General features: G+C 32.7%; 4 protein-coding genes across 4 annotated transcripts; 3 read left to right on the top strand and 1 right to left on the bottom strand.

The window, feature by feature from the left end:
- Positions 1–206: 206 nt before the first annotated feature.
- Positions 207–4,580, top strand: LOC129903491 (uncharacterized; the record flags this gene model as incomplete). The annotated part of the gene is made up of 9 exons (XM_055979059.1): positions 207–1,004; positions 1,458–1,913; positions 2,037–2,213; positions 2,381–2,491; positions 2,627–2,722; positions 2,850–3,313; positions 3,396–3,531; positions 3,694–4,268; positions 4,355–4,580. Coding segments are annotated over 9 exons (3,039 nt in total), but the record flags the coding sequence as incomplete, so codon positions are not given.
- A 743-nt stretch (positions 4,581–5,323) lies between these two features.
- Positions 5,324–7,434, bottom strand: LOC129904162 (uncharacterized). Its single transcript, XM_055979706.1, has 3 exons — positions 7,260–7,434; positions 6,533–7,143; positions 5,324–5,774 (listed from the first exon to the last, which is right to left on the bottom strand). The coding sequence occupies exons 1-3, from the start codon at positions 7,420–7,422 to the stop codon at positions 5,340–5,342; spliced, it is 1,209 nt and encodes a 402-aa protein (XP_055835681.1). The 5' UTR covers positions 7,423–7,434; the 3' UTR covers positions 5,324–5,339.
- A 7,705-nt stretch (positions 7,435–15,139) lies between these two features.
- On the top strand, positions 15,140–16,665 carry LOC129903187 (E3 ubiquitin-protein ligase ATL15-like). The gene has a single exon (XM_055978690.1). The coding sequence runs from the start codon at positions 15,306–15,308 to the stop codon at positions 16,500–16,502; it is 1,197 nt and encodes a 398-aa protein (XP_055834665.1). The 5' UTR covers positions 15,140–15,305; the 3' UTR covers positions 16,503–16,665.
- A 1,089-nt stretch (positions 16,666–17,754) lies between these two features.
- On the top strand, positions 17,755–19,150 carry LOC129904497 (putative clathrin assembly protein At4g40080). The gene has a single exon (XM_055980063.1). It carries the CDS (start codon positions 17,869–17,871, stop codon positions 18,889–18,891), a length of 1,023 nt encoding a protein of 340 aa, XP_055836038.1. The 5' UTR covers positions 17,755–17,868; the 3' UTR covers positions 18,892–19,150.
- The last annotated feature ends 5,047 nt before the right edge of the window (positions 19,151–24,197 follow it).

Here is a 24,197-nt window from a genome sequence, read left to right as displayed (position 1 = left end):
TTGATGTTTCAAATTTTAATGATTCTGATACATATACATGTATGTATCAGAATATAATATATAATTGTTTCTGATACATCTTCTGTATGTATCAGAATCTCATCTTATGCATCAGATATCTTAATGCATATGATACATCGTATCCATGTATAGAGTTCAAGTTGTATTTAACTATTTTTATGTCAATGCAGGGAATGAAATACGTCATCAAGAAGATCCCGTCACACCCATTGAGATTCGGAACGGCATATAGGGCTAATTTTCTTGATGATTTTGAATCATCAATAGGTGAAGAAGGTATAAAGTTATTTAGGCAATCTATATTTGGTCACTACTTAGATATGCCAAACTGCAACTTTCAAGGGCAAATCATCAAATGCCTCTTACTTCTTGAGGTAGACCAAAAAAACAAAGAAGAACTGCACATTCGTCATGTGCAGGGTAATATACTGCGATTTACAATAAATGATTTTGCTATCATTACTGGTTTGCGATGCACCGGTAATATGAATGACTTCAAGTATTCTGATGATCAAGCAAGTAGATTATTGTCTTTATATTTTCCTGGTGCCAAAAATGGGGTCAACAAAGCTCGTTTCGTTGAGCGTTTTCTGGTTGGAGGATGGAAAACAAACGAAGATGCCGTTCAGATGGCCATTCTCTATTTCATCCATACTTTTGTTTTTTCTCAACTAGGTGATGCACCTATATCAGTTGATGATTTCAAGATGGTAGAAGATGGTAGTTATGAGCAATATCCATGGGGGAAATTAGCATATTCAAAATTGATAAAAGGAATGCGTCAGGAGTTTTCAAATGCCAAACAAATGTATCGTCTAGGCGGCATGCCATACGCTCTGAATGTTTGGATATATGAATGTGCATCTCAAGTTCCCTCTGAAATTGCTGTAAGAGTGGGTAATAAAATTCCCAGAATTCTTAACTGGCGTGTTGTCGCCGTGAAGCCAAAATTTGAGACATTCATGTCTACCATCTTCAGTGAGGTACATGCTTTGAATATTATTCGTTTATGCACTGATTCATTATACATAAAATCTAAGATACATTATATATCCATGACCTTGATACAGTATAATTTGATTCATAAAGTGGATGTATCAGCTCATATATTTATGTATCAGGATATAAATGTATCAAGATATAATGTATCTTATACATATACTTTATATAACCTTTCTGATACATATAATGGTATGTATCAGAAAGGTATTTACAGCTCATGAAAACTCATTTATCAGTATTTACAACTCATGAAAACTCTATCTTATGTATCAAATTATAATGTATCTAGAATTACATCTCATGATACATCTGCATGTATGTATCAGATAATGTTGTTTTTCTATCAATTTAGCATGTATGAAGGAGTAATGTTTCTGATACATCATGTCTATGTATCAAAATTAACATGTATCAATTATTCAATTTTTTTGCAGTATCCATGCTCCAACATTGTCCAATCTCAACATGAAATGGAATCTATTGTCGTTCATGACAGCCAACAGAAACCTGAAGATTCAACATCGGCTGCCAAGGTCAATTTCAGAAAACCTCATGAAGTCACTGGATTTGAGGACTTCTCAACAACACCACCCACTGAATTTTTAAAGAGATCCAGGGATGTCGCTGAGACATCTTCTCCACCTTCTTCCAAGAGAATGAAGACTTCCCCTGCTAAAAAGCCAATTCAAGTAGAAACAGCCAACATGCACAAGGATTTCATACCACCAAATGAATCAGAAAATCTTGTTTCTCCTGACAATGAACCGGGGGCAAAGTCACCAAAGGAATCAGAAAAGCCTGTTTCTCCTGACAATGTACCAGGGGCAAAGTCAGCTTTAGGAGGTGAATCTTCCGGTCATTCGGATCGAATTATTCATATGCAATTCAAAGCATTGAAGAAGTCCATAAAGAAGTCTCTAAAGAGATACGTAAGTTATTACTTTAAGATGTATCACGTACAATATACTTTTAATTAGATGATACATTCTGATTTTTCATATACATGTATCAAGGTTGACCGGAAGTTCAAGCGTTTGGAGAACAAAATGGATTCAAATCACATTGATCTTTTGAAAGCCATCGACAGTATGGCGAACCGAATGACTGGCACATCATCTCAAGTTAAAAAAGATGATTTTGATCAATCATTCCATGTGGTTGAACAACAAGAAGCACCTACTGGATTGGAGGTGCACAATTTTGCAAATAAATCTGACCCACCCCAAAAAAATGACAAATCTAATGTCCAGGAAGATATTAAGGTACATACATCATGTAATATTTGATATTTATGCTTTTAAATTTCTGAATAATTTTCATTGTCATGTATCAATTGTAAATGTTATTATGTTTTCAGGGACCTGAACCATCCACCATGATAAATCAGGTGGACAACATATCGGAACAAAGCATTTTAGCAGATGTTCCTGAATTATTTGATCAGCAAGTTTATTCTGATACATTAAAGGTAATGTATCAGAAACAAATTGATGAATAATTTGATTCTGTATATATATTTTGTATAAGCTCTACCTCTTTAAATATATATATATCTAGACATTTAGTACATATATATCATAAGTAAATGTTATTATGTTTCCAGGAAGATGAACCATCCGTCAAGGATGTATCAGCACACCAAATGGAACCACAAAGAGCAGATACTGATCAGCTTATTGCTGATTCTGATACATTACAGGTAATGTATCAGATTCTTTATTGAGATAAAATCAACATTATTAATTTTTTTAATGACTTTATACATTACGTGTAGAACACTGTAAAGAAAGATGGAAGAGTAGCTGATGATAAATCTGCCAAAGTAGAAGAGCAAGTCGAGGAGATTGAAAAAGAAAAAAATCAAACCAAGCACATCAGAATCCAATACTTCAGCACCATTTTCGTCAGAAACTCTGGATGTGATAGATGCTCTAATATACGGACTTCCATTACCAGCCATGCCATTGACAGCTGTTAGTCATGAGCAAGTTCAGGATGAATGTCTATTACGCGATAGCCAGCTACCAACCACTCTTCCATCAAAAGCTAATGTATTGTCTGACGATGCGAAGACACCATCTCGAAGAAGCAGGATTCCTTCGAAGATCTTACAATCGCCGTATCTTTCAAACTTTGGGTCGAGTGAAAAGGGAAAGGAAAATTTGTCAGATGTTACGCATCAGACACACCCTTTTGAAGGTTTTGGTATATGCTATCAACCCCCTTCCGAGCTTGTCACAGAATACTCTGAATGGATAGATAAAGGACTTCTAAAATCACATGGCAACAAGTAAGTATGACATATTCAACTTATACCCATACAAGTCGTGTATTATATTTGTTATGTTATTAAACTACAAGTTTCCATTCAGGAATTCGAAGGAGGATCATTACAGATCTAAGTGCTCTTCATTCGGATTTGAAAGAATGGACTTTGTTGTGGCATTTCCTAAAGATAAGAACTGGTTCTACCTAATGTCACAGCCGGACAGATGCTGGAACGATGAGGTAAAAATTTCATCATAAATAATATGATACAACTCATACTAACTACCTGATACATACATATTAATGTATCTGATACATAGATAGATAAATGTATCTGATACATACATAATCTGATATGTGATGCTAGTTGTTATATAACTAATACTTTCTTAAAATGTGCAGCACATCGATGTAATATTTTACTACCTTCGGAAGAAATCGAAGATGCAGTTGAGCAATCAGTATCGATACACAACGACAAATTGCATTTTCAAAAATTACATCGAATATGCACACACACGCTACTATCACCTTCCACCTAACATTTCTACACAAGAAGATATGGCAAGGGCCACTGTTACAGCTCATCAAGAGAGATCCGTGAAGAACATAATAAGAGGTTTCTCAATACCAGCCGGTTTGCCCTGGCATTTGGTAGATGAGGTATACATTCCAGTAAACTGCGACATGGATTTTCATTGGGTTCTTGCGGTAGTTGTGTTGAAAGAGAGGTTGATACGTGTGTATGATTCATCGCCTAGACGAAGAAGTAGCAACCCTTTCCAAGAGATCCAAAAGATAGCAGCAATGCTACCAACATACCTGCAAGATAGTGGTTTCTTTGACAACAACGAACGTACTGATTGGTCGTCTCTTGATTCATACAAGGACAAATCAACCGGTAATATGCTTGAACCACATCACCCATTAGCAGTTGAGTATGTTGAAGGAATTGCGCAACAGGGAAGTGGCAGCTTGTGAGTTTTAACATCGGCTATGTATACCTAAATCATTCATATGTCAATTTTACTTTTTTTAAATTCCTGTATTCCTTTATTTGCAGGGATTGTGGAGTTTTCCTGGCCATGTTTGCTGAATATCTTAGTGATGGAATTTCTATTCCAAGTACCGGACTAAACGCTGAATTCTTCCGTTCAAGATATGCCGCACTCTTATGGAGATATGGTTGTCAGAAGGCCATGGATGGTTATGTTAGCGATAACGACGATCCAAAAAAACCAAGGAGAGACATATCTCCAAACCAAGGAGAACTGATTGATGTTCAATAAATTTTTTTTGATAGTACACATTTTAGGTGATTCTGATTCTTCCAATGTATCTGATACATAAACTGTAATGTATCAGATTTAGTATATTTTAATATTTCCATACCTCAGATTTACTATGTTTTTCTCTGGTATCAAAATGGAATATAAATTCAAAGTTTATGTTTTATACTCTACTGTATCAAACTTGTATCGAGTATAATATTCATAAGTGTCACATTTTGTGAATTCTGATACAGGAATCAAGTTTTTTTTATTATGATACATCATGCACATGTATCAGATTCTCATTTCTCAATATTTAATGATTCTGATACATTAATTTTTTTGCATAAGAATTCTGTCTCAAGATTTAAAGTATATGATACATCTTGCTTATGTATCAGATTTGCATTTATCAAGATTTACTGCATATGATAATCTACAACCTATATCAAATAGGATCTTATGTATCACCAACAACTTTTGTGTAATTATGGTTGTCGAAAAGACAAGAATGTTTATGTTTGGGAAAATAACGATCCAAAAAATAAACCATGTGAGATTTGTCATTAATCCAAGTCATGGCGAACCGATGGAAGTCCTGTATTTTATTTTAAAAAAATTGTAGCAATAAAATGTTCTAATCTTGATACATAAATAAATTGTCACTAAAAGATTTTTATATTTATGTCACGTGTCAAATTCAAATATAAAATATAATAATAGATGTTATTTTATGATTCAATTAGAATGTACACCGAGATACCACAAACATCATATCTATTTAGGAATGAAATTACAAGTCTTTCTGTTGTGGCCTTCGTGGCCACAACGTCCACAAGAATTTGTGCTACTTGTTATTTTCTCATTAGCAAACTTTTTTCTCCCTTTCTTTGGTCTTCCTGGCATCCTTTTGTATATTGGCGGCAAGACAATTTCTTCCAAAATTTCCTTCGGAGCAGTCCAGTCTTTCTTATCTGGCATTGGAACCATTGGTAATTCATAAGTATTTGCCAACGCCTCTGGTTTGTAGTAATCAGAACAATATGGGTGCAGGTCAGTAATGTTCTTGCTCTTCAACACTGCAATTGCATGTGGACATGGTATCTCGTCTAGTTGAAATCTACCACAAGTGCATGTTTTTCTCTCTAGACACACAATGTATCTTATACCTAATTCGTAAACAGAATAAAGATACTCTGATGAAGCAACAACCTGCAGGAATTATATTTCAAATTTATGTATCAGTATTGCTTCCTCACATACACAACTATGTATCAGAACTGATGTTAAAGGGTAATAATTATCACAGGATATACATATCAGGTGAATCAACAATCAGCAAGAAATAAATTTCACATATATGTATCAGAAAGTACGTATCAATTACAGAAATGATGTATCAGAACTGATGTATCAGTATGTATTTTAAACATGTTATGTTTATATGTGTCAGTACTTATGTATCAACTACACATTTTGATGTATCTGAATTGATATATCAGTGTATAATGAACACAGGCTTTACTTGAATGACGAAGCAACAAACTGATATAAATAAACTTCACATATATCTAATAGTACTTATGTATCATCTACACTAATAATGTATCTACACTGATGTATCAGTATATATTTAGAACAATTTATGCATAACTGATTAATCATCAGCCTGAAGGAAAATAATCTTTACATATATGTATCAGAACTTATGTATCAAATATAGAACTTATGTATCATAATTGAAGTTTCATTATTTAATTAGCACATGTTATACATAACTGATGAATCATCAGCCACCAAGAAATAAATAACACATATATGTATCATAAAGTATGATTCAATTACAGAAATGATGTATTAGAACGGATGTATCAATATATATGTATCAGAAAGTATGTATCAGAAAGTATCTATCATGTATCTACACTGATGTATCAGTATATATGCGTCAGAAAGTATGTATCGTGTACCTTCATTCTCGAACACTTGATCGTGTTTGAAACTAGGATATCTTCGAATTTTCTACCCAAAGTATGTTTTGTATAAGATGCTATTTCTCTATTTTTGCAGTTCCAAGAACCAAATAACATTCTCGTTTGCTCCAAAAAGTCAATTATAGGCAGCTCTCGTGCTTCAACAAGACATCCATTGATACATTCTGCGATGTTAGAAGTCATCATTCTACCTCTGTTGACAGTGGCATGAACCCTTGACCACTTTTCGTATCCTGCATTTTTTAAATATTGTGCCACCCGTTGATCGATTCTTTCAACTTTGGCCATTAATTTATCGACTTCATCTTTTCGGTATGCCTTGGCCATTGAATAGAAGATGTCACTTAGTACAGCTTTGCTCCTTCTGTATTTAGTACACACATTTTTCCATATATGCCATATGCATGCAAAATGAGGAACATTGGGAAATACCATGCTTACACTCTTGATTATGCTTTCGTTCCTATCTGATACAACACACATATTGTCCCTCTCTCCAAATGCATTCTTGAAATTCTGAAAAAACCACGTCCATGATGAATCATTTTCCGTATCAACAATACCATACGCCAACGGCAATATGCAACCTAATAAATCAATAATAGCGATACAATAGTTATTAGAATTCATCAGAATCACAACAAACGTGAAAAATGAGATGACACACTATTATTCAATAAGACACAGTATAAGAAAGTAATACCTGCCCCATCAAGTGTGCTAGCTGATACAAACGTCCCTTTATAAGGTCCATCAAGATGTGCACCGTCAACAACAACTACTGGTCGACAAAACTGAAACCCCCTCATCAAGGGCCTTAACGCTATGAACAAATACATGAATTCATCAGTTGATGACTTGTGCATACTTATGTACGAATTTGGATATACGGTTTTTAGAATATGTATATATACAGGCAGCTGTCTATATCCATCAGCAGGTTTTCCTCTTAACATCTGCAAAGCATGCTCTTTTGAACGCCATGCCTGTTGATAGGTAATATCAATTCCATACGCTGATTTAATATCCTCTCGTATATCATTAGGGGTGACAATTCTCTTATGATTAACCAATTTAGGGGCTGTGAATGCACTAACAAAAGCCTTTGTAGCATGAACTTTGTTGAAAATCCTATCTCTCAATGCACATGAATGTTCACTATTGAAATATCTAACTTTGAATATATCCGTTTTTTTCCAACATGAAGCTTTCATTCTCCAACAACATCCTTCTGAAAGGCATACTATCACATAACTGCATTTGTATTAAAAAAATGACATGTATCATATCAATATTTTTTCATTTATAATATGAACAAATACAGTGACATACTGATAGGAAGTGTGTCAACCCATGTACTTGATACATGCTTCTTTGTATGTATTGTTAAAAAAACATCTGATACATAGAGTATTATGAACCTGATACATACTGACAGCATTATTATCATTTTTTAACTGAGTTACAGGAATGTAGTTTTGATGTATCATGACATGAAAAATTATTTTATTTTAAGAATGTATCAGATACATACAGTAATATGTATCTGATACATACTGTTGGATACTATCCAACATCAAAATTTCCAAATGCAGAAATGGAGTTTTGATGTATCATGACATGAAAAATTATTTTACTTTAAGAATGTATCAGATACACACAGTAATATGTATCTGATACATACTGTTGGATACTATCCAACATCAAAATTTCCAGATGCAGAAATGGAGTTTTGATGTATCATGACATGAAAAATTATTTTACTTTAAGAATGTATCAGATACACACAGTAATATGTATCTGATACATACTGTTGGATACTATCCAACATCAAAATTTCCAGATGCAGAAATGTAGTTTTGATGTATCATGACATGAAAAATCATTTTACTTTAAGAATGTATCAGATACACACAGTAATATGTATCTGATACATACTGTTGGATACTATCCAACATCAAAATTTCCAGATGCAGAAATGTAGTTTTGATGTATCATGACATGAAAAATCATTTTACTTTAAGAATGTATCAGATACACACAGTAATATGTATCTGATACATACTGTTGGATACTATCCAACATCAAAATTTCCAGATGCAGAAATGTAGTTTTGATGTATCATGACATGAAAAATCATTTTACTTTAAGAATGTATCAGATACACACAGTAATATGTATCTGATACATAATGTTGGATACTAAACAACATCAAAATTTTCAAATGCAGAATATGCGCATACCTTTTACTGTCGGATCTTTTAACCTTGAAATTAAATTCATTATTGATTTTGTATTTGGCCATTACATCAACTAGAGTTGCTTTATCCTTATAGAATTGATTCTCCTTCACTTCCGCACCATTTGTATCATCTATGTAGTTCGTCAACTCCGATTCTGCTATATAACAACTTGCAACTTTACCAGATTCTTCTAAACCAAAATTATGGAACTCATTCGCATTTGATTCGGCACAAACGATTGCTCCAGATGTACTGTCGAATGATTTTATCTCACATCTTTTTATATCAAAGCTTGATATGCAAAGGGGATAATTCACGAAACCAGGCTCTTTCTTCTTCAACTCTACGTAAAGATTAACACCCATATCATTACGAATATATATTGGCGACGAGTTACCTTCAACTATGTATCGGATTTCAATTTCTTTCTCTGATTCATCCACACTCAATTCAGCAGCGATTGCTGCTTTTAAATTTGAGTAAGATACATTGTCACCGACAACGATTCCATCACTTTTGTATTGTTCATAAGTAATATCGGATTGCCAAACTCCAGAATGTCTCAGTAGTATCGGGATATTCATATCGATTAATTGATGAAACGCGAAGTTTGCTTTGAATTGATGCTCTGTTGTTTTTCTTGTACTCGATGCTCTGACTTTTGACTTCAAAATTCATCTACATAACTGTCGCCTTCTTTAATAGATCAATAATTGATATAAAGAGCCAATCTTTTATCCATAAATAGCTGATGTGCATTAACTATTATATAGCTAAAGTTATGTATCAGATACATAACCTATGTATCAGCAAAAGTTGAAAAATAAATGAAATCAACTTCGGTATGAATTGATGCTCTGTTTTTTCCATTCGAGACGACGCTGTGTTTTTTGGCTTGAATCTTCATGGACATAACAATTGTTTTTTTTAACAATTGATGTATCATATACATAACTGATCTATCAGATACATAACCCAAACTGGAAAAAAAATGGAAACGAAATTGGTTTGTTTTTATGCTCTTTTTTTTTTGGCTTAAATCTTCAACTGCACAACCGTTCTTTTTTGGGCCAAATTAATCCCATTAATTAGATCACTAATTGATTTGATACCAATCATCCCTTATATTAAGATAATATCCATAAATAGATGATCTTCATTAATTACTGATTGGATAATTGATGTATCAGATACAAATCTAATGTATCAGAAAAGTTGAAAAAAAGGGGATATCGGGTAATTTTGATACAATGTGGGATGTATAGTAATTAAACTTTTCCATTATGGGATTTAGGTAAAGTTTACTATTAATTAGTACTCGTTGGTTTTAATTTTTTTGTCATATTTTTTTTAAAATTCGTGTCAAAGAAAATATTGCATAAACATGCTATAATTTTTCATGCTAACATGTTTAATACCATGAGATTAAAGAATATTTTTGATACATTTTATATAGGCATATTGCATAAACATGTTTTTTAATTTAACCTTTGTTATATTTATGTCATCTAATTTTGGGTGTAAACAACCAGACACTTATAAATAAATAGACACATACATCTCACGTGACAATTCACATCTTACGGTGGCGTTTTATATGTATTATGCCACATAGGATATGTGTGTCTACTTGTTCAACCTTATAAAAGTTTAAACGTATACTTGTGCAAAATTAAAGTTGAAAGGTATAAATATTAATTGAGGTAAAGTTAAAAGCCACATTTATATATTATGCATTCTTTGTATATCTTTAACTTAAGATTATAAAATTTAAAAGATTTTTTTTTTATTTTCTTAAACTTTGTTAAAGTCAAAAATTGAAACAAAAAAGTTATCAAAACAGCTACGTCCTTTTTTTCTCACTGTGTTGTTATTATTTGTGGGTCTAGGAATGATTTTGACCGGTAGTTCATCTGAATTTTATGCTGGCTGATTTGATCGCGGTACTCTCATTGCTGGATCTTTAACATTTTTAGGTAAAACGACTTTCACCCATCTAGTTGTTATTGTCATCTAGATACACTGTATCTAAGTAAATTCTTATCTATCTGGGATACTCGACAAATCTCACTCACCACTCTCATATGTATATGGTATGCAAGATATATGCGAATCAGACTAGATACATGTTTCTAGTGTGATTCGCATGTATCTAAAGTACATGACTATTTCATTCACCTTCCTCCTCATCTTGCTCGCCTCTCTCGTTATTTTTAATGTATCTAGTACCAAAAATACATGTATCTAAGTGTGTCTTTCTCAATATATGATCGAAAACTCTTAATTAAAGGTAAGATACGTAATTATTTGAAAGCATAGGTAAAATTAATATATATGTTATGGATGTAGGTCTAATACGGTAGTTCTGTCAATACCAATAAGGATTGTGGCAGGAAGTATAGAAATCCTCCGGCTTTAACTAGAAATCTCGAGTTCAATCTTGAAGATTGAAAAAATTCTATTCGAAAACATTTTCCCCTCAAAATTGTCTTACGCTTTCTTGGTAAAAGGAGAAAAATCATTTACTAAAAGAAAGAGTACAATTGTTCATTGCCTGCCAATGAAGTAAAAATGTACATAGGTAAGTTATTTAGGCGGATGTAAAAGACCTCAATTAAATGGTGGAAGAAATGTGTTGTTGTGAATACTGTGTGAAGAATGTAGGATTTAGGGTGAAGAATTGTCAATGGGCTTCCAACCAAAACAAAAATGTGTTATTGTAAATATTGTTTTTGAATCCACAACATTGTGTGATAAAAGGAATAGTTTGGGGAACAGAAATAAAGAGCTTATTTTTAGACCACATATTTTAAAAGTTTTTCTACGTTATTTAAACGTTATTGTTTATATCCAATTAAAGAACACTTATCTTTATTTTCTTTGATTTCTCATCCGGTGTCTAGTGCCTGTATTAAAATCCGACTAAATATGGATTTGCACCGAAAAATCCCATATTTGAGATAAAACATTTCCTAACAAAAATAATTTTGATCCATATTTAAAAAAAAATGAATTTGAAATCTTTAACTAAAAATAAAAGAGTACTTTCCACTTTTGAGTCTCCGATATAACCCTTCTCGGTAAAGTAAACCTATCAAAAGGGAGGAGGGAGTATGTAGAGTAGGAGTAAAAAGTATATCTAGATTGACACCCAGACAACCCAAATCAAGAAAGACAAGATTTTTGATCAATTACAAATTTACAATGGCGAGTATCATTATGGTCCTATAATAATAATAATATTATTATTATTAGGGACCTCTTATTATTATTGTTATTAAAGTTTTATAGGACTAATCAAATATGGGAGTTGGGCTTGAAATGCAATGGATTCTATGAAGAAATCCAACTGGAAGATGGTAAAAGCCCAAGCGATGTAGGATTTCACTGTAAATCCATGTATGCTATTGGAGTTAATTAAGAATGGGTCAAAATTATTTTCCTCCCGAAATTTGTTTTAAAAATCAAACTCCACCTCCTCTCCAACTTTCAATAATAATTATTTTTCCTGTTTTATCCCATGAAATATCTATTTTGTCCTTGATTTTCTATCTTCCATCACCTATTTATACAAATAAAAATAATAGGTTATAGTCTATAAAAAAAATTAAATTTCATTATTAACAATCAAAAATCATTTATCTATTCAGACATTTAAGAATAAGAGAGAATTGAAACATGCATTTATATACATATACATATTAAATGCATGTAATATTAAAATAATAATCATAAATAATAACATAAATTTTAATTACAAACTGATAAACAAATTATTCTACTTATAATTTTAATGTGCTTAAATAAAAATCTATAAATACTTAGATTAAGAAAGATAAATAATATGCATTAGAGTTTTGATTATTATTAAAATATTCACTTTTTACTTTACTCATTTATTTCATTATAGAACATCAATAATTTATATATTCAATTAGGATTTTTTACTTTAGTTTTTTCGAATAGAAAAAATAATTTTTGTTTTTAATAGAAAATTTGTTACCTAGAATAAAAAAATATCATGATTTTAAAGAAGTAAAAAAAAGAAGACAAAGGTTGATAATACAAAGGGTAAAATAGGCATTTTGAAAAATTAATTAGGATAAGGGGTAAAAATGATTATTGTTGAAAGTTGGAGGAGTTTGATTTTTAAGCCAAACTTGGAGGGATGATTTTGTCCCAATTAAGAATTAATCCAATTTCATTGAACTGTTATTTTGATTAATGTTCCCAACATATCTTGAAACTTACAATGTATGACAAGCTCAATTATTAATGATGTGTTATATTAGGAAAATCATGATTTACCCTGTCACCACTCTCTTACTATGTTGATAAAAAAGGTGTTCCCATATTTTGCTTACTTAAATATTGCTAACAAGATCACATCTTCTTCATATGCAAAATTATAATATCATAATACTTGAAGTACAACTAGAATAACAAGTGATCAGTACTTAATAATCATTTGATTAATTTCCGCTTATTCATCATAAAAATAGACACGGTTAACGCTAATTAACTTGCAGAAAGCTAGCAAGCGAATTAATTCGATGATTATTAATGCTAATGGTTTTACTTAATACAGAGATTAAATCAATATGGCTTAAATGGTTAATCAGTTACTTAACAATGATTAGATTTATATGTCATTAGTCATCATAAGAGCATCCATGATTAGAATTCTATTGTAATACATATGTTAACTTAAAGAAGAGAAAGGACTTGAAGTAATCTATGTTAACGTTAATATAGTTACGTGTCCGATGTGAAAGATAAAAGGATCAGACTTACTCAATAAGCAATCTTAAATTGAATGATTTGGTGAAAATAATTCCTTAATTTAGTAAAGGGTAGTTATTGTCGTAATCAAAGGCTTTTATTGGACCACCAACAAATATGCTAGGATGAGTGAGATATCTCAATTCGTAATTAGGAGCGGTGCGCTCGAGCTTTAGATGAAAAGAAATTTCTGGTAGAAAATACATTTCTTTCAAATATAGACCCTACATGGTGTTAAAATTGGATTAGTCGGGGGAGAAAAACATACTGATACCAGATGATGATTAAATCAACAATTATTATCCATTTTTTTTTGTCAATTACATATTGAAACATAGCTAGCGTAGCTGTCAAGAACAATTTTTTTCAAACATTGTTACTTAAAGGACTAAAATCGATAAGTGTATAGTTCAGGGCCTAAAATTGGTAAGTGTATAATTAAGGGACCAAACATAATAAGTTTTTGAATAGTTAAAGAACTAAATCTAGTAAGTGTATAATTAAGGGACCATTTTAGATCTATTTCCATAGTTAAGGGACTATTTTTGATATTTTCTCTTTTTCCCCCTAGCTACAAAAGAAGGGAGATAAAGACTAGTCAGTCAAGTTCAATATATAACTTTGTTTTAATCATCTAATTTGTTACTTGTGTTTTGGTTCTTGTAAGTTCAAGTATATGATTGAAGGCGTTTTCCCATCTATTCACCATTGAATTACAATACCTAATCTTATTTTACCAAGATTTGTCGAATTGGTTTTCAAACAAGTAGCGGCAAACTATAAATACGTGGTTCGTGTGATGAGAATAGTAATTTTAAAATAAAATATGAGATTAACTTTATCTCATGTTTGAGTTGAGGTATTAGTTAATCTTATGATTATTTTATCATATAATTTGTACTAAAATAATAAAATTAATATCTTATATAGAAAATATGAAATAAAATAATCCTATGAGATATTCTTACTTATTCATTCCGCTTACTAAACAACCCCTAAAGTAATTTCTTTGTGAAAATGATGGAGCATGCCCCCAAATACTTGACTAGAATAAACAAATTGAAAAATCTTTTTAAATCTTTAAGTCGTTTAATGATTAGTTCTACCTAATTAGTAGGAAACATGAGTGCCACGAACCAATTATTCTTTGTTGCTCTTCCTTCATTGTCAAGACCACTAATGATTAACTCTTCTCTTGTAGGATAAAATCAGTAGAGTTTTTTTTCACCCTTAATCACTAGCAAAATTAAAACTTTTTTCTTAAAAAAATTAAATTATATATATACAAAAATGTAAATAAAGGTAACAGGAGCATATATGTGCACAAAAAAGGCTTTAGAGTTGGAAATTCCAACTCTAAACAAGTATAGTGAAGTCACCTTCAATCTTGATTTATGTTGCAATAGAATAATTAATTTTATATATAATATAATTTTTCGATGAAGAAAATTGAGTTGATCGTTATGCCCTATTTGCCCTCGCGCCACCAACTCACTCAACTCGGTCAAAAGAAGTCATTATCTTTATCTCCCTTAAAACAAACGAAACCTTCCAGCCCCACGTCCTTAACTAAAATGCCTCAACTTGTATATATATATTCTTCGATCCACGTCCGGCACTAAACTTATAACCTATAATCAATCTCCTCTAATATGTCACAATATTAAGTATTACCAAATGAACCTTTATTTGTCGATCATTCATCTGATTATTATTTTTTTCTAATGAAGAAATTAATCGAATTCAGCCATGGCCTCTGCCTCATTTTCCTCTGTTTTTGTCTTATCGCGATGCGTGCCACATCACAATCAGAAACAACACCATCACCACCACCATCATCATTTTCATTTGACACGAAAATAAAAATCAGCCCACCGACGGCCATCATTCTAGTTACACTTATCAGTGTTTTCTTCGCTATGGGCATTGTTTCAGTCTACGTCCGTCAATGTGCCGAGCGTCGCTTCGCCAACGACTTCGAATTCGGAGACGAAGATTCTGGACGACGCGGCGCTCGAGCGCGTGGACTAGACCCAGTCGTAATTGCCTCTTTCCCTATGTTTGTTTACTCTGATGTTAAGGATCACAAAATTGGGAAATCAGCATTAGAATGTGCAATTTGCTTAAACGAATTCGAAGATGATGAAACTCTTCGACTTCTTCCTAAATGCTCTCACGTTTTTCACCCAAATTGCATTGACGCTTGGTTATTTTCTCACATTACCTGTCCTGTTTGTCGTGCCATTTTAATCCTGAACCCCGGCGATTTTAAAATCGCCGTTCCGGGTCACTACCCAAATTCTGAGTCATCCGACACAGAATTCGGAAACCCGGTCCATGAGATAAATGACTCAGCAGTCATAGATATCAACAACATTGCTTCACCTGAAGTGATAAATATAGCGCAAACACCTGTACTTAATCGTCCACCAAGGGCAACTTCAAAAATTACTGGAAAATTTCCGAGGTGTCATTCGACGGGTCACTCACCGGTTCAACCCGGTGCAGATTGTGAGCGGTTTACTTTAAGGCTACCTGAGGAGTTTCGAGAGAAATTTATTAATTCAGGTTCAATTCGAGCACAAAGCAACTCGTTGTTTCCAAGCGAAAGAAGTATGACAAAAGGTTACAGAAGTAGTAGCGTGGGTACCGGTTCAGCCCGGATTAATCATGAGAATTATGAGCGGTTTAATGAGGAAGGCCGGGCAGACCGGTGGGGGTTTATAACAGTTCCACCTTTCTTTTCGAGGGGCGGTTCAACCCGGTCTTCTAAGGATGGTAACGGAGTTGGAGATGATTTAACGGCAGTTTCCAAGAATTTGTTTAAGTCCGTTAAGTCGCCGTTTGATCGCATTTTTGAGAAAGATAGTAGCGGTGAACGATCGTTTAATAAACTTAGATCAGGTAGTTCAAGTATTTGAGAGATACTTATATGATATTCTTTTTAAACATTAATTTCGTTACACTAATTTTGTATATACTCAAATTTAAAATATTTTTTTATGATATTATCTTGTTATCATTTCAATTTATATGACAGAGGAAAAGAATAGAAATGAAGAAATTTAATTGTTTAGGGTCAAATTTCCTGCTTGATGCATAAAGGCCAATGAATTATTACTACGAACTACGTTTCTAATCATACTAATCAATTTGATTATTTTTCTTTATTTTGGCCTTATTCATCAAATTGATTATAACGATACTTTAGCAACAAGCAAAATGTCTATCATATTAAATCTGCAACAACTTTATATATTTTATTTTGAGATTTCCTTTGAGTTGGACACACTCTTTAGGTTAGTGTACTTCGAGCTCTTACTTTGGGTTTGCACTAACAAATCCTTTTCTTCATTCTAGTCATTTGTAAAAATTTCAATGAATTGATACTTTATTTGAATGTTGTTATTCAATTTGTATTCAATTTTAAAAGTTTTTTTGCACGTCTATTCATTTTAAAATAATTTTAGATATATGGTGTTCGAAGTTACATATAAATGAAGTTCAGGGCAAAAATGTTGAAAACTTTAAATCTTCAACCATATGAAAATTTTAATTGTACAAGCTTGAACTTTAAATCCACGTATCTGAAATTATTTTGGAGTGAATAAGTTTGTAACTTTTATGCACTAGAAATATGGCTTAAAGTTTATATTCATTTTTGATGAAGTTTCTTTTACATTTACAACAACAACAAAGGTAAACTTAACTTATTGAAAGTGTAATTTATTTTGCAGTTTCCATCAAGTTTCTTATAAATTCAATCAAAGTGGTAGCATCTAAATGAAACATGATTATATATGAAAGGTCTTCTAGTTTTTCAACGCAAAATTGTGGACTTGTCACTTGTCATGTGGGGCCAATTTTAATGAAAAAGTGTTTCAATAATTATTCCACAAATATTAAGGTCAAGGTGGCTCCTTATTAAGATATTAAGAGGTACAAACAGTTGCCTATGGAAATGGTTGGTTTGGTTTTTTTATTTTTTTGGTCCTTTTGAAGTATTCATCCTCTCATAATTAATTAATCCTTTCATAATTAATTAATTAATTAAATAAAAGTCACATGTCACTTTCTTACTATGTATTAATTCAAATTTCAAACACGGATATGTCGACAAATTTTGAAACTTCAAATTAAAGCAATTCACAACGTTTCAAGAAGCTGTTATTTATACACGCCTTATAAACTCCTTTTTCCATCCTCTTAATTCCCTTCTCTTTTTCTTCCATTTTTTTCTTTCTCTAAAAATCCCCCCCAAAAAGGGGGCCAAAAATCTCCAAAACTATGAGCAGAAAAAGAATACTCAGGGACATTATCGGTATTTTCAAAGACAAAGCATCCCTTATCAAAGCCAACTTTTCAACAAAACGCAGCGTTTCATCAATCCAAGTCACCGTCATACGTGCCACCACACACGCCTCCGCATCTCCACCGCGGAACCATCACATCGCCGCCATCATCTCCGCCGGGGACCACTCCCTCCCGGCCATTTATGCGTGTATCGATGCCATCATGAACCGGCTTCATAGTACCCGTAATCCGTACGTTGCCTTAAAATGTCTATTCATTTTTCATAACATTATGGCTAAAGGTTCAAATTTATACAAAGATCATGCATCATTTTTCCCTTCCTCCGGTGGCCATAATTCGCTCAATCTTTCGGGATTTTACGATACATCCGACGTCGAAACACGACAACTTTCGTCGTGGGTACGGTGGTACGCTAACGTCCTTGAACGTAACATGATAACGTCTAGGAAATTGGGTTCATATATTTCTCCTTCGTCAAGATTATCGATAAATTTCGATAAAATTGAGAATCATAAGGAAAATAATATTGGTTTTTCTAATTCCGTAACGGAAATGGAATCATTGGTGTGTTTGGTGGAAGGAATTTGTGAAGCGCCTGAGTCACAATATTGTCAAAAAATTGACTTAGTTCATGAAATTATGATATTAATTGCGGAAGATTATCGATCGACTCAGTACCATATAATGATACGACTCGTTGAGTTATCGGACCGAGTTTCGTGTTTGAGTTACCTTGATTTGTCCGAGTTGATTTTGTGTTTGTCAAGGCTTGAGGGATGCAGGAAAAAATTGAATGAATTGTTTATAAGAAGAAAGAATGATTTGTTTTGGGAAATGGTAAGTCAAAAGAAAATGGATATGGAAAAGGTGAAATATGAAAGGGAAAAACAAAGTTTATTACTATGGAATGTTGATGAGAATTCTGATGAGTTAACTTGGTCATCACAACAAAGATTTGCAGGAAAAATTCAACAATTTTTGATTGCTGCTGCATAGAAGTCAATTGGGGACAGGTGGGCCAGAAGCCTAATTTTGACCGTTAGCCTATTTGGAGTTTTCTATGTTTGAAATAGTTGTGAATATGGTTTTCATATGTGAAAAAGGCTCATTTTTGTGTATGGAATGATGGCAGTCCTGTTGTTTGAAACTGATGATGTTCTGTACTCAATGTGAATACAAATAAGTGATCTTAATATTCCTCCGTTCAAAAATAATTGTTCATTATTGATTTGACACTTAAAAAATAATAAATACTAGGGGTAGTATTATTATATTGCTCTTTGAATATATTAAATTTAATGTTTTGGGAAATATATTAGATATTGAATAATAGTATCTAATAGCAAGGGTACAATGGACACAAATAGATAAATAATACATTGATTTTTCAAATTGAACAAATATTGTTATACATCTATTTTTAATATAGTTGACAAGTAGAGTCGGACATAAAGAGTATTTCTTGTTCCAAAAATGTTTGATGGGTATAAAACATTAATGTAGATGACTGTGTCTGCTAGTTTTTTGTTGCAAATTTAATAATATATATGAAATTCACAACATGATAGATTAGATGTTTTTTTGCACAGGGGACTACACACTTTTGTATGGTTTGGAGTGGATCTAGAATTTAAATTTTATGAGTTTTAAATTTTAAGATAACATTATTTAGTAATTAGATTCTAAATTTGATATTTGTACATGTATAAATAGTAAATTTCTTAATATAAATACAATATTTGAAGTAAAGCTAATAAGTTTGAATGAACCCGTATGTCAACTTCTAGCACTTGCTCCACCCACCCTTATATGCCGACAATCTCATTCTTGTTTATAACATAAAGACTGAAGCGTCAATAATATATTTAAACTATCTATTTTTTTTAGTTTCACACTTAAACTATTCAGAGAAAATACAATTAAACTATCAACATAATGTTCACAAACATAAAAATCTAACTTATGACACAAATTACGCTCACTGTGGACCTCAATGATAGCAACAATTTGGGAGAGTGAGTACTATAAAATTCCTGCTAATTCCAAACTTACACCTACTCCAACATGACTAGCACATCTCCTAATCTTTATCCTATAAAGTTTTTTTTGTGTGTCTGTCTGTGGCTAACTCATTTGTCTTTACGGATTAATCTATCACTAAAGAGACTCACACACTAGTACTGAATGAAAATTTATCTAAAAAAAAGGGGCAGAAATCAAACAAAGTGCGACTTAATACAAAAGATCATATTTAAAAAACCATTTCATATTCATATGTTTTACAATTTTTAAGTTCAGATATTTTGTATTAGAATTGTGACCGAGTAATTATACCTATTTTCAACTCCAAGTTAAGGATAATTAAAAGGGGACTCAAAAATCTGTATAGACAGACAGTTGTAAGAGAGATTACAGCTAGCTCCTAAGTTGCATTTTTCGTAATCTGAATTTTATTAAGGTTCACTGTTTTAGTAAAAGTTGAAACATATCCTGTAAAGATGCAAGTCATATTTTTTCATCCTTCTGAATTGAGTGCTTTCCACGTAAACATATAATATTATTACTTTACTGCTCTTTATATTCAGCAAAATAATCTTAAGATCATGCTAAATATCATGAGCTTGTCATACTTGATTAATTATTAGTCACACTAATGTTGGTTTATTTATACTACTATTCATTGAACAAAATTCTCTGGCACAAAAATAACACGATTGTTTCTCAAAGAATAAATAGCAAAGAAAATTATCATCTATGATTGACTAACTGGAGGTGGCTCCGTCCACTTTTCAACTTGCATTGTAGCTTTTCTAGCCTGCCAAAAAAAAAATTGTACCACTACATTAATTCTTATTATTAAGATATTTACGGTTTCATAAAAGGATGGGGTGGGGGAGATGGAAAAATAAGCTCCAGAATTTTGTATTTTCATGGAAAACAAACAAGATAATGTATTAATTACTAGTATTAGTTTAGTACCTCTTTCTCCCAATCACAACGATATGTTATAAAAGTCAGTATTATCGTCTGCAAAGCTGTCCCTCCAAAAATCATTCCTGCCCACATGCCCTGTAATACTATGTAATTCAGTTGTCTATATATCTCCCTGTTGTATCGAATAATGATAGGAAAAAGAGCGATTAACAAAGTGATACTGAACTATCCTTATTCGATGCCCTGTCCACACTGCCTTATTCCACCTTCTCACGAACAAAGTGATACTGAACTCGTGTGTGCTTTGTACTTGAATGAAATGCTGGATTCTTTGCAAGATGCAAAGCGCTCTGACTGTCACAAAACAGAACAACCTTTCTTTTATTTGTGCCCGAGTTCCTCCAGTAACATCTACATTCATATAGCCTCTTTGCTAGCTTGTGTAGCTGCTACATAGTCTGCTTCCGTCGTAGATGTAGCTATGATAGATTGCAGTTTTGAAACCCAACTTACAGCTCCTCCAACAAGAGTAAACATATAACCTGTGGTGGACTTGCTTTTATCAAGATCACCTGTATAATCTGAATCAACATAACCTTTAACAGTAAAGTCTGATCCTTCATAACACATTGCAACATCTGAGGTACCATTGATATATCTCAGGATCCTCTTAACAGTATTTCAATGCTCTCTACCAGGATTAACCATGTATCGACTAACCACTCCCACTGCTTGTGCAATGTCAGATCTTGTACATACCATGGCGAACATTAAACTTCCCACTGCTGATGCATACGGTACTCGAGACATTTTCATCCTCTCTGCTTCATTGCTAGAACTCATACTTGAGGATAACTTGAAATTAATAGGAAGTGGGGTAGAAATTGACTTACAACCTTGCATCTTGAAGCGTCTCAAGATTTTCTTCAAGTAATTCTTTTGAGAAAACCAAATCTTCCTATTATTTCTGTCTCGGTGAATTTGCATCCCTAGAATCTTATTTGCTGGTCCCAAGTCCTTCATTTCAAACTCCCTAGCCAACTGTGCCTTTAAATTTGTAAGACAATCTTTGTTGGGTCCTGCTATCAATATGTCATCAACATACAACAGCAAAATAATAAAATCATCATCAACAAATCTCTTGTAATAAACACAAGGATCTGAACTATGTCTGTTGTATCCAAGGCCTATAATGAAGGAATCAAATCTCTTATACCAACACCTAGGCGCCTGTTTGAGACCATATAGAGATTTGTTCAACCTGCAAACCAAGTTCTCCTTTTTCTGTTCTTCAAAACCTTCTGTTTGGAGCATGTAATTTTTTTTTTCAAGTTCTCCATGAAGAAATGCAGTTTTGACATCTAACTGCTCCAAGTACAAGTTAAATGTAGCACACATCGCCAGGACCACTCGAATTGTTGTGAGTCAAACCATCGGAGAAAATATCTCATTGAAGTCTATACCTTCTTTTTGAGTGAATCCTTTCACCAACAATCTTGCACGATATTTCTCCACTTGATCATTACCATTGCATTTGATCTTGTAGATCCATTTATTTCCAATGACCTTCCTTCCTTGTGGTAATTGAACAAGATCTCATGTTTTATTTTTATGAAGAACTTCAATTTCTTCTTGCATTGCTGCCACTCACAGAGATGATAAGCCTTTGTATTGATTCTTTATATGTTATTATTATTTTTAGATCAAGAACAAGCTAAACGAAATCGAAAAGGGAAAGCTCCTACACTTTAGGGTGGTCAAGTTTACTTTCGAGGTAGATGACAGTTTTGTTTCCCGTATGTAATTCATGTACTTGTGAAATTACTCCATTATATGCATATGTGTATATAAATAGGAAAGAATGTTATGAATCATGTAAAATGATTACTTACTAGCCATGACTTATGATGAACCTATTCTTGGTAGATATGATAGGATTATTTGTTGTGATTATGGCTCACTTGTATTCTTGGATCAGGTATCATGTTCCAACACACATTTAAATTGGGTGTCACGTTCCAACACACATTTGGACCGAAAGTCAATTCCGATACAACTTTTGGACCGAGTGTCACATTTGGTCATATATTGAGTGATGTAGGTCCAATGAGATGAACCATATGTGAAATTACATAATATTGAGACTGTGGACTGTGATCATGCTGAGTACTAATTTGAGATGAAAATGGTTAAGTTTATTCTGTATATATATGTGCTTCATGTGTTGTGTTTATTTATCCATGACTCGCTTACTGGCTAGCTACGTGGTCCTACCAGTACACTGTTGATTTTCTATACTGATACTACACTTGCTTTGTCTTTATTGAGTACAACGCATATTCAGTTAGCTGCGGAGAGACATAGATTAGAGGATCGTTTGCTGCTTGAGTTCAAGGGTGAGCCATTTCTTTCAGACTATCGTGAACTCTCCTTATTCTAGTCCTTCTACCAGGACTCAGACTTTAAACACTGTTAATTTATGACTTGTTGGGGTTGCATCCCCTTTTTTAGGCTTGTTGTCTATTTAGAGTTTTGGTACTCCGACTTTCAGGTTCTAGGTGTTAAACTTTCGCATAGTTTGAGTTGTTGACTAGATTTTGTTGAGTTTATGGGGACTTAGCCTTATTTCTTTAATTAGGCTGCTTCCGCATCTCCAAATTCCTTATCTCTTGTGAATGTTGTTATTTTGAGCTGTAAAAATGATTCTCCCACCGGAGGTTAGTGTGGGTGCTAGTCATGACGGATCACCATCTAACTCATCCTATAAAGTTTTTAGTTTTGTAAAATAAGTAAAAATACTGAAATTTTCATGAACTACAACTTAAATTCTCTTGAAGTTGAAATAATTTTGCTCCATTTGTCTAACCTAACTTATCTTCCAGGTTAGACCACAATTTTTTGACATTTTTTGAAGTAAAGAACAAATTCAATAATTTTCTTGAAAAATGAATTAAGCAACCATGAGAATATCATGTTAATGCACCTTATTCATGCTTTTGAAGGATTTTATCAGTAGGAAAAATTAGAGATTCATCAACAAAATCTAATTTATTTTTAGCAGAAAGAGTAATAATAATAATCCTTCTCCAGCCACTACAACTCCTACCATCAAAAATAATGGAGACAAGGTTCGTGCTTGGATAATCAGACGAGTGAATGTAGAATGCATGTGATTAATCTATTGCATTAGTTGCAGGGATTGCATCACCTTTTTTAGTTTTCTCATCATTTTCAAAATCAAACATATTAAAAGATTATGACACAGAATAAGATAAGAAAGAGTAAGAAGAAAAGCAAAATGAGAAAAAGAAAAAGAATTAACACTGCTCTGAAATCATGTTAAAATAAATAAAGCAATGTATAAAATT

This window comes from Solanum dulcamara, chromosome 9 (assembly GCF_947179165.1).
Source record: "Solanum dulcamara chromosome 9, daSolDulc1.2, whole genome shotgun sequence".
Taxonomy (NCBI): domain Eukaryota; kingdom Viridiplantae; phylum Streptophyta; class Magnoliopsida; order Solanales; family Solanaceae; genus Solanum; species Solanum dulcamara.
Note: the sequence above shows the minus strand (reverse complement) of the source record. Positions and strands in the feature narration are given on the sequence as shown.